Source organism: Lutra lutra, chromosome 4 (assembly GCF_902655055.1).
Source record: "Lutra lutra chromosome 4, mLutLut1.2, whole genome shotgun sequence".
NCBI classification, from domain to species: Eukaryota; Metazoa; Chordata; class Mammalia; order Carnivora; family Mustelidae; genus Lutra; species Lutra lutra.
In genome coordinates, this window is record NC_062281.1 from 2590741 (window position 1) to 2601560 (window position 10820).

The following is a 10820-nucleotide window of genomic DNA, read 5'->3' on the forward strand; positions in this document are numbered from 1 at the left end:
ACGGAGACACGGCACAAACGGAGGAAGGAGCCAGCGCAGGGCGAGCCTGAGCCGCGGACAGGGGTGCCGAGGGGCCGAGGGCCGGGAGAGAAGGCGAGCGGGCGGCAGCGAGGCGGTGGCCGCGGTCCGCGCAGAGGCCCCGGAGGCCCCGGGCTACATGACGCAGCACCTGGTCCTGTGCGCGTGCGGCTCCTTGAACCGCAGCCTCTGCCTGGGCCGGTATTTCTCCAGGTAGGTGAGCTGCTTGCTGTTGATGGCTCCGCGCCGCTTCCTGCGGGACGGGACGGGGCGGGGTCGTGGGTTGGTGCCGCGCCGGCCCAGCTCCCAGGACGGCCTCCACCCAAGATCCTCCCCTCCCCCACCTGCGGCCACTGCGGCCGGCCCCCTCCTCCAGGCACCCCCACGGCGCCCACCCTCCCCAGGCCCCCTCGTTTCTCAGGTACCACCCCACCCCCAGGCCACAGGGTGGGACCTGGGCATCGCTGCAGCCCAAGAGGGAGGGAGGAGGGGGGGACTCAGGTGACGGGTGATGGGACGTGTCAGGATGGCTTGGTGGACCCTTCAGGAGGTCATCTGTCCCCACCCACCCAGGCCCTGGAGCGTAGCCATGGACTTGCTCTGGCCAGTGAACCACGAGCCAAAGGGACGCGTGTCTGCCAGGCCAGACTTCCGGAGCCCCTCTGGCCCCAAGACGGGCAACACAGGAGGAGCTCTGCGCCCCAAGGGCCCCAGGGTACCTGAGCAGAGCCCCCACATCACCGCATCGAAGGGTCAGATGAGGGAGGGACACGTCAGAGCTGTGCTCGCTGCTGGGGTTTGGGCCTGCCCGGTGCCACGGCCTGTCCTCATTCCCGCAGCCAAGGGCCATGGAGCCGGGAGCCACGCCTCACCCACACGTCCCAGCACCAGGAGCCACACACAGGGACCAGCCCTCACCCTGGACGGCGGCCTGGCTACGGGACCCACACGAGTGCGTCATACCCCAGCGTGAGGCTGCACGGAATGGGGGACGTCTCTGAGGTCACCCTGTGGCCAGGGGTCAGGAGCGTCTGCTGACAAGACACTGGGCCCTACGGGGTGGGGAGTGCCGAGTAACACCCCCTGAGCCCAGACCCCCAAGCGCACACCCACTGCCCTCCGCCCCACCCTCGCCGGCCGCTCACTGTCGGATGAACTGGATGGCGTCTTCATACTTCATCCCGCTCTCGATGAGAGCCAGCGCCACAAGCACTGGGGCCCTGGGGGGAGACGCAAGGCTGGGTCACCACGCCTCGGCACCCCAGCCCCTTCCCCGGACGGGTCCCCGCGGAAGGCACAGGGCGATGCCTTCGCTCTCACACCCAGCACGAGGCTCCCCCAGTGCAGCCCAGCCTCTGAGGAGGACACAGGCCGCAGCTGAACCCGACACCTGCTGCATGGCCCCAGGCCACGTGGTCCTTGCCCTGAAACTGGGGACGCACTGTCCGGGTCACTCAGTCACCCCTGACGGTGGGGGGGGTCTGTGCGTCTGGGGGCGGGCTGTCAGCTCCCTCCAGCTGGAGTGCAGGGACCACGTTGCAACCCAGCAGCAGGGGGTGGGGCCAGACTTGGGGAAGGACTGTCCCTGGGGTCACGTGGGGGTCAGCATCCACCGCGAGAGCGCGCGGACCACAGATCCCGCGGTCCGGCGAGCCCTGCCCCACACCCCCCGCCAGCTCACCGTCCCAGGCCGGCGACACAGTGAACGGCCACGCAGCTGCCAGGGTCATCGCAGAACTTGGCCCTCAGCAGGCTCAGCCAGTCCTCCACCACCTTCCCGGGCGGGGGCGCCCCGTCATCAAAGGGCCAGTCCTGCGGAGGGCAGAAGCCCATGAGGCCGGGGGGCCGGGGCCGGTCAGCCCCTGGCCCGGACAAGGTCGGCACTCTGGGGAGCACAGAGGGACCCCGCGAGGGGGAGGGACAGCAGGCCCCAGAGGGCAGAGCGCTGGCCAGGCCTGCCGTCCCCATGGCAAGGCTTCTCATGCCTCTCCTGCTGACTTCTTCTGTCCCCTTCTCCAGGAAGCCCTCCCAGAACACCCGTCCTCTTCTCTCCTAAGCACAGCGAGCCCTTCGTCCCCTCCCTGCCAGCCCGCGCTGTCACTCCGGGGTCACAGCCTGACCCTCACCAACCTGAGTGTTTCTGGGTCAGCAGGCCCAAGGGGTCTGGGCAGCAAGCGTGGAGGGTACGTGCACCTCCCGGCCCCAGCCCCCAGCCCCACCACACAAAGCAGGCCCAGCCCGGGTATCCCCTGGGAAGGAGCGAAGGAATGGTGGTAGGGTGAGCCACACTGTTCAGGACGCTGGACTCCAGATGGTTCCTGCTGGGCCCTCCCCCGACATTCAAGGTTCATCCACTTTAGGATTCGTCTGGTTTTGGAAACTTAGCGGCGCTGCCCCCCTCCCCCGGCACTCTGGAAGAGGTGAGGCGAGGCGAGCCGAGCCTGCAGGCTAAGCCCAGGCCGGGTCACGGCCGTGAGGGCAGAGATGCTTAAATCCCGGCCAAGGACGCGCAGGCAGGGCAGCGGGGAACCGGTCCAGGGCCAGAGCCCTCTGACACCAAGGGTGAGTCCACATGGGCTCGCCACGGCTGCCGGCAAGGCGGGTCCCGGAGGGAAAGCTGGTATCGGAGGACCTTCGGATGCTAGGCAGGCCGCCATTCGACTCCCCACTGCCCCCCCACTCCATGCCTCGGGTAACCCTGCCCTACAGGGGATGTGCCACAGTCCCACAGGCAGCCGGCAGCACAGCCAACCCATGCCTTGCCTGATCTCAGGTCCCCAGAGCCAGGAGACCAAGGAGACAGCTCCCAGGCTCCCTTCCCCACGGCCTCGAAGAGTGCTTCCCCGGGGACAGCCCAGGTGTGCCCACCTGCCCCTCCCCACCACAGCACTGCCCACCCACGAGCCCAAACTGCAGGCAGCAAGACACAGGGAGCCCCAGCGGCCTGGCCCCGAGCTGCTGGCCGGGAGCCACTGGGTCCCGTTCTTCCCCACTGCTCAGGACCCCTGCGCAGCGAGGGCTGTGGCCGTCAGAGCTCCAGCCACCCAGTCAGGGGCTGAGTGCTATTAGGAAAGTTCACTCCCCCCAGTGCTCCGGCCCCGGTACCTTCCGGCTGTGGCCTCAGACAGCGACCGAGCCTCAGACTCACCCTGGCAGAGCCCCAGGGGCGCCTGGCAGAGCCTGGCAGCCCCGGCACTGGGGGTACCCCGCTCCGGGAGCCACGGCTGTGCATCCGGCACGTGTGCCCGCCTCCCGGGCCCCGCTGGCTAGGGACAAGCTCAGCCACTCTAGACATGTGCCCAAGCATCACGCGGCCCGAGCACCAACATGCAGGGCGGGGAGGGGGGCAGGTGACAGGCAGCAAGGCATATGCCCGCCTCCCAGCGAGGGAGCCCCACACTCCCAGTGCAGGCCCACCCCACACCGCCCATGTCCCCCACACCCCAGCGGCGGTGCCACCAGAGCCCCGAGGCCCTCACCACGACAGTGATGCCGTCCTTCTCCAGAGGAGCCTTGTCGTAGGTCACGTCACACACTCGCACCACGGTGGTGGCCCCGTACTTCTTCAGGTCCTGGCGGGGAGGGAGGACAAAGGCGGGCTGGGCTGCGGCTGAGGGCCTAGGGGTGCACACCCCTGTCCGTGGGCCCCCAGGGCAGGGCCACACCCCCTTAATGAAGCAGGCTGGTCCCAAGCAGAACGGTCAGGGGTGGGCTTTCGGGCCCAATGACTCACTATGTGGGGACGGGGTCTTCCTGACGCTTCCGCGCAGGCCGTCCCTACCCGCTCTCCCTGCAATGTGACTAGGCCGCCGTGAACCCAGCTTCCAGCACATTCCCACCCTGCTCTTGGGTGCTCAGGACCCCCATGGTGCCAGCATCTCCCAGACAAAGCAGGGGCAGGACACCGTGGCCCGGGCTGCCCTCCTGGCCGGGGTCCTGTGCACGGGTCCCACTGAGGGCCCAGCCAGCCCCCACACGAGGGCCTGCAGCACCTCAAAGGGCAGGCAGGCACGTGCTCAGAGGCAGCCGGGCCCTACTGCCAGCGGGGAGCCCCGGGCTACCAGAGGAAAGGTCGAGGCAGCTCACAGCCAGGCTGTTGATATCTACCCTCTAAGCGGAGGGTCCGCTCCACGGGAGCTGCTCCCACCCCACCTGCTCCAACAGCCATTCTGGGAGTGGTGAGCCATCACCGGCTGGACCCGCTCGTCATGCGATGGGGACACGGGACACGATGAGGGCGGGACACCTCCATCCCAGGAACACAGCGCACGGGAAAGCAGGCGGGCTCTGAGGCTGCAGGGTCGCCTCAGAACTCCTCTGTGCACAAGGCACAAGGGGAGCCACTCAGCCCAGGGCTGGGCTCTGACCCTCGACACAGACTCCCCTTGACCCTGGTCACACTCTGAGCCCTGACCCTGGTCCCATCCTTCTGACCCTTGACCCTGGTCACACTCTGAGCCCTGACCCTGGTCACACATTCTGACCCTTGACCTTGGTCACACTCTGAGCCCTGACCCTGGTCACACACGGACCTGAGCCCGGTCACAGGCTGATAGCTGAGTTGCCTCTTCCCCCAGGTCCTGCCATTACCTTGAGGGCCTGCGTGGTGAAGAGGGACAGCCCTCTTCTGCAAGGCTCTTGGCACAGTGTCCAGGGCCCAGGCCCCTGATGGCAGGGTGGCCCTTGCCTCCCTCTCTACAGTGTTCCAGGTCCTCTTGTGCCCAGGTCCCTGTTTAATAACGAGCACGCATAGGGGCTGTCCTCACAATGCAGAGGGGAGTGCTGAGGGTCCGAGACCACCGGAGCCCTTAAATGCAGCAGCAGGCTCTGCAAACAGGAAGGAGCTCTGCAGAGGCCGGGCTGTTACAGGAGGGCACATGGAGAGGTGCAGGCTCTGCAAACAACATGTGGTCACCCCCACTGTGGCCAGCTCAGACTCCTGCCCAGCCCCTTCTCCTAAACCTCTCCCTGAAGCCCCCAGCCCAGCCTGTCCTAACCCAAGGCCTCCCTGAGAGCCAGCAGGCTTCCCGCAGCCTGGGCTGGCTGTGGCACGGAACTTCACCTGCCTGCCCCCGCTGCTTCAGCGGCCACTTCTCACAGTGCGAACCCTCCCTCCTCCTTCCCGCTCAGCCTGCACACAGAGGCCAATAGCCAGCCACAGATGCCGTGTGAGGCCATGCCCACTGGCCCTCCTACCGCTGAGCCCACCTCGAGCCACTCAGCGTGGAGCACCCCTGCCCTAGCCGTCCTCCCCTGCAGGCCCCAGGGAGCTGCTGACCCTCACACGGAGCTCCCCAGGAACACCCCAGGCTCCCCGCTCCGGGGCCCTAGGACCAGGGTGACAATTCTGCCACGAAGCGCAGCCCTCGTCTGGACAGCTCTGAGCCCCACCCCCACCGACTCCTGGGCAGCGAGCCGGGCACCCGGGGGCCCCACTCACCTGGATGAAGGTGCTGAGGGTGGCGTCGGTAGGGTTGTGCGTGATCAGGAAGCGCATGCTCTTGTAGCTCACCTCCACGGGGGCCGGCCGGTTCATCCGCGCCATGCTGCTCCGCCGTCGCGGCGAGGCCCGGGGAGGTGAGGCCCCCACGAGCCCCCGCGCCCCAAGGAGACAGAGATCCCGGTGCTTGCCCGACACACAGAAAGCGCTTCGTAGTCCCGACCCCCCTGCACAGACACTGTGCGATGCCCGGGGGGTGTAGGGCCTGGGCCCCGAGTCCGGCTCTTCACAAGCACAAGGGAAGACAGCCCCCAGGGCGGGGTGGCAGCCGACGCCCCCAACGCAGGGAGCTGGGCAACGATGAGGGGCAAAAGGGAAAATGGGGACACCCAAACCCCGGCCAAGAAGACCTCACAAAGCCCAGAGTGAGTCTGCCGCTGGGGCTCTGCCCGGCGCCATCCGCATCGGTGGACGGGCAAGCGGCCCCCTGCACTCGAAGGCGGGCCCCGGACCCTCAAGGACCAGATGGAACCTGAACTTGAACTGAACCCACAGGGCACCCTCGGGATGGGGGTAGGGGTGGTAGGCGGCAGCCGTGGCGGCGGGCGGCTCTGACGCTCGGGGCCTCAGTCACGTTACCCCATCGGGGTACTGAGAGTCCTGGAGAGGGCCCGGGGGCTCAGGCCGCAGAGCCGGCCCGGGGCCGGACAGCAGGGGCCATCGGCGGGCGAGGGCAATGGTGAGGGCGAGAGGCACGGGGGCCTCCTCAGCAGCAGGCGTGGCGGGGATGTTGGGCCCAGCAGTATTCAGAGCTACCCCCCGAGGCCCTCTCCATAAATCCCAGGCTGGTCAGCAGCGGGCCACGTCTGCGGGAGAACCGGAAAGAAAAGGAACAGACAAGGGGTCACCTGGAGCCCCCGCCTCTGGGGAGGGATGGGAGCCTGCCCCCTCCGGCTGTCGCAGCCGATGCTAACCTAGGGCCCTGCTGCGGGACCGTGCTGGGGGAGGGACACTCGTCAGGCCTCAGTTTCCCCACCTGGGAGTACAGGAAGGAGGGCTCCCACCGGGGCAGACTCAAAGCCTGGACAGACACCAGAGTGGAGTGAAAAAGAACAGAGCGAGGGATTCCAGGGACGTACACCCCAGGAGCATGCGGCACCCCAAGGAGCAGATTTCAAGGTCCCTGCCCCAAGCCTTGCTCCCCGCTCTGCCGCCTGTGACCCGCAGACACCCACCCCCAGCCAATAAAGTCACACTGCTCTGTGGAATTCCGGGCCCCTGTGGAGTTTCAGAGCCCAGATCGTTCCGGGGCGGCCGGTCCTCCCGGAGAGGGGCTCGGGAAGGGCTGCCATAGAGCCGGGGCGCGGTGCAGCCCCACTCACAGCTGTGAACCTCCTGAACTTGTCCCCCGTGCCCCGTGGGGATCCCTGGCTCCCGCCGGCCTCCACCCCTGCTGTCTCCACCGCTCACCCACAGGGCTGGCCCAACGCTGGAGTAAACAAGTAGGCCTCTGCCCTCGGGGAGCTCGGGGCAGAAGAGGCAGCCACGGCGGCCAAAAGTCCAGGCAGCCAACAGAGCATGCCAAGGCGTGACAGTGCAGGTGGCCAGGAGCGGGTCACACTGTGATGGCCTCAGGGAGGGACGCTGCCGGACCACTGAGTCAGCCATCAAGCATGTCCACAGGCATGTCCATGTCCATCTCTGGGCCCCGAAGTTCTCAGGGACCCCGGCGGGACCACCCGGCCCCACCCCCACCCCCACAGATGGGCTGGGAGACCTTGGGCAATCAATGGCCTCAGTTTCCCCATTTGCACAACAAGAAGTCACATAAGATGGCCCTGTGGTTCCTCCAGCTGTGACCCAATGGTTAACAGACCCCTCCAGCCACGAATGTGGCCCCAGCCCCACCCACGGCTCTCTTACCTGCTCACCCGGCCAGCCCCTCTGTCCCCCAACCCACCACCTCTTACCTTTGTCCCCGCCCCAGCAGCCCCTTCTCCAGCTGCCACCAGGCCAGGAGAGCCGTGGAGTCTCAGCTCTGGTGCTAGAAACCCCCAAGGCCAGGGACCCCAGGCAAGAAGGGACCCGCTGCCCCAGTGTTCCCGGGCTCCGGACAGGGGGCACACTTCACCCTCTGCCCAGTGCCATGGTCCTGGGAGGGCTCAATGGGGAGTGTCCCAGGATAGGGAAAAAGGCAGAGGAGCCCGTCCTGGTTCAGCCAGACCCTAAACCTGAGCCACCCCAGAGCAAGCTACAGCTCAGAGTGCAGGCGAGGAAAGCGACAGCCGCAGGCGCTCCGAGCACCACACAAACACCAGTCCCTCCTGGGGCCGCAGAACGTTCCCGAGTGTGTGTGTGCACGGCTGTGTTTACCAGAAAGCAAGAGGAGCAAAGGCCCAAGGAAACCCCAGGACTGCAGACCTCTCCCTGCAGGGCTGACCTGTCCCCTCACTGCCCACAGATGCCGGGCACTTGGGGGAGACCCCATGGGTAACAGCAGAGGGCCTCACTCTGCTACCCAGTATCCCTGAACGGGTCCTCGGGGCTGAAGGCCACTGGGCAGGGAAGGGCCACAGGACTGTCCCCTGGAGCCTGCAGCTGCCCCTATTGGCAGGGTGGGGATTACACTGGCTGGGGGACAGGGAGCAGGATCTAGGCTAGAATGGTGTCAGGGGTCTGGACCAAGGTTGGACCAACCCCAGGCTGGATCGGGGTCTTGCCACACACCCCACTTGTCTGTGCCAAGTCTGGGTCTCCCACGCCCAGATGGGAGCAAACAGCGATGCCTCACCCCTTCTGACCCAGGTGCTCCCACATGGCTCCACCACACCCTATGACCACCCCCAGAGAGGGGCCCGTCCTCCCCACCACACCCCCTCAGTGAGGCCCCAGGAACCCTAAGCAGGGCTGACCCCAGTTGGCCAGCAGCCATCCCCCAGGCCCACTACCATGAGGCAAGAGCCCCACTTGTACACGATGTGTCCCTCCAACCTTCCTGCCAGGGGCCCCCTAACCCAGCCCCTGGGACCCCAGCCCGGCACGGAACCCTCTGCTGGGTCCAGAGCGGCCATCCTTTGGAAACCCCGTGAGGCAACCAGAGTCCTCCCTGTCTGCAGATGAGTAAACAGGCCGGGGAAAGACAGCGGGACCCTCTCCGGGCCCTGACCAGACAGACCCGTGCGCTTCCTGAAGCTCAAGTCTGGGAGGCAAAAACACCTGCCCTCGGTCATGAGAGGGGAAATCCAGATTCAGGGGCTGACGCCCGCATGCTGGGTCACAGCCTGTTGGACCCCACAGGGCTTCAGAGAGAGCCAGCCCCTCCCGACCCAGGTCCTTCCGTGATCTGGGAGACGCTGGAGCGGTGCGGCTCCATGAGGTCCCGGGAGAGGTAAAGCAGGGCATGGGGGCACCGTGGGCAGGGCTGGGACCCTGCAGCTCCTGTGGGGTCTTGGGTGGGGCCACCATGTCCTGTGCTGTGTGAGCCCCAGGCGCGTGGGGGCTGGTCCAGGGGTGCAGCTCCCTCCCCGAGCTGAGGCTGAGGTCCTCCCGGCACGCCCCGCACGCCCCGCACGCCCCAGCTCACCCCTGCTCGCTCACGTGCGCGCACACAGGCGGTCTCCCGCCGCCTCCATCCGCGCGGTGGGCCGGGCACGGGGGCGAGACCCAGAGCGCGGGGCGCACCGGCCCCCCTGAGATGCTCAGCAGCCTGGCGGCTGGGAACTATATATAGTGCCCGGGCATCACGTGGGCGGGATGACCGGTGCCTGGCGAGCCACTCGACTTGTGGCTCCCACACCTGCCGCCTACATATAACCACAGCCTGGTCAGCGTGCCCAGCCAAACGAAGGGGCTGCGGAGGGCCGGGCAGGAGAGAGGAAGCAGCAGGAGGAAGGGGAAATGCAACAGCAGAGGGGAGGCGGCTGACCACCGCGAGGCGGGACCCTGCCTCCCAGGCGCCTGCCTCCTGCCTCCTGTGCATCGGCGCAGGAAACCATCAGTCCTAGGCGCACCCTCCCCAGCACCCTCTGGGGCTCCTGATGACTCCTGCCAGGAAGAGGTCCCACAGCAGAGGGGGCCTACCCAGAGCTGGGTGCTGGGGGCCCTCCGCACAGGCAAAGGCCTGCAGGACAAAGTCTCCACCCGGCCGGGGAGAAGAGGCTGCCGGTGAGAGGTGGGTTGGGGAGGCCGACGCCCACCGGCTGAGGGCCAGGCACCCCTCACCTGGCCTTCTCCACCCCTGCAGCTCTCCAGCCTCACGCCGGAGGACTCCTGAGCACCTTCCTGTGTGTTACTGTGTGCCCGACACCACACCTCACTGAACCCTCGTTGAACCCTCACCACCGCCGGGGAGCCCGCCATCCTCCCGCCCACCCCTTGCTGTGTGCACATGGGGAGACTGAGGCCCTGGGACTAGGGCAGGGACTAGAGCCCACACGGGGTCACCCAGGAAGCTGTCTCCACACCCCACGCACCTTCACCAAGAGACCATCTGCGATGCTCCCAGGTAGAACCATCCCCAGGGTCAGGCCAACCCCACCAGCAGGGTCCCGGCTTTGCCTCCTGGGAGCACCATGTAAGGAAGGCAATGCCCCCAGAAGATGGGCGTCAAGAGTCGAGCCTGGCATCACAGTCAACACTGTGCCTGCTCTGGCCAGCCCAGGGGCCCTCGGAAGAGAGGGGAGCAGGGCACACAAGCCCCAGCACACAGGGTCCCGGGAGGCCTTGCCTTGCTGGGAAACCGCCTCCGAGCCCAGCTCCCAGCCAGCCAGCCTGGCCGCTGAAATCGGCAGTCAGAGCCACAGGGCTGGGGGGAGCAGGGGTGTGCTGGCAGGGGCCCAGGCCAGAGCACGGCCCCCTCCAGGCCATCCCCACACATGCACCCAGAAAGCATCAGCCATGGCGTGGCCCTTGCTGGACAGGCAGGCAGGAAGGAGGCCCCATAGAAGCCCCACGCACAGGCCCACCCTCACCAGACCACATGGTCTGCCCTTCAGCTCAAGGAACCCAAGGCAAGGGCTCTTGTCCTCGTGCCTCCATCTGGCACTAACATGGGCTTCAAGCCAGGACTCCCATTTCAGGGCTCTTAGCTCCCCACTTCCAGCAGTACCTTCCTGAAGGCCATCTCTGGGCACTCAGTGACCCCACCACCACCAACCTCCCATCCTGACTGCTTTCAGAGGAGCTGTCCCCTCCGACGCTGCCTGCCGTGAACGAGACACATTGGCCACATTGTACGGATAAAACACAACAGATCAGAGAGGTTGCGTGACTTGCCCGAGTCGCCCAGCCAGGAAATAGAAGAACCACGGTTAGGGCTGAGTTTTACTGAGCCGCAAAGACCCTGCTCTTGCCAACTCTGGCC

The 10820-nt window shown here is 66.7% G+C and overlaps 1 protein-coding gene across 2 annotated transcripts; it reads right to left on the bottom strand.

Moving 5' to 3' along the window:
* PTP4A3 (protein tyrosine phosphatase 4A3) lies at positions 1–9452 on the bottom strand. 2 transcript variants are annotated; one of them, XM_047726549.1, is made up of 6 exons: positions 9042–9192; positions 5459–6324; positions 3498–3590; positions 1700–1830; positions 1164–1238; positions 1–271 (listed from the first exon to the last, which is right to left on the bottom strand). In XM_047726549.1, the coding sequence occupies exons 2-6, from the start codon at positions 5561–5563 to the stop codon at positions 154–156; spliced, it is 522 nt and encodes a 173-aa protein (XP_047582505.1). In that variant the 5' UTR covers positions 5564–6324; positions 9042–9192; the 3' UTR covers positions 1–153. The 2 variants fall into 2 exon arrangements, with proteins under 2 accessions (XP_047582505.1, XP_047582503.1); XM_047726547.1 differs by lacking the exons at positions 1–271; positions 1164–1238; positions 1700–1830; positions 3498–3590 and adding an exon at positions 6433–6539 and having other exon boundaries at positions 5564–6324; positions 9042–9452.
* Between the last annotated feature and the right edge of the window lie 1368 nt (positions 9453–10820).

What these genes read in the sequence shown, in the direction of transcription:
- PTP4A3 (XM_047726547.1), bottom strand. Translation starts at nt 9,437, where the DNA reads ATGCACAGGAGGCAGGAGGCAGGCGCCTGGGAGGCAGGGTCCCGCCTC. An exon ending in GCGCACGTGAGCGAGCAGGG is followed by an intron (nt 6,540 to 9,041) that starts GTGAGCTGGGGC and finishes GTGTCTGTCCAG; the next exon opens with GCTTTGAGTCTGCCCCGGTG. An exon ending in GTCCCGCAGCAGGGCCCTAG is followed by an intron (nt 6,325 to 6,432) that starts GTTAGCATCGGC and finishes GTTCTCCCGCAG; the next exon opens with ACGTGGCCCGCTGCTGACCA.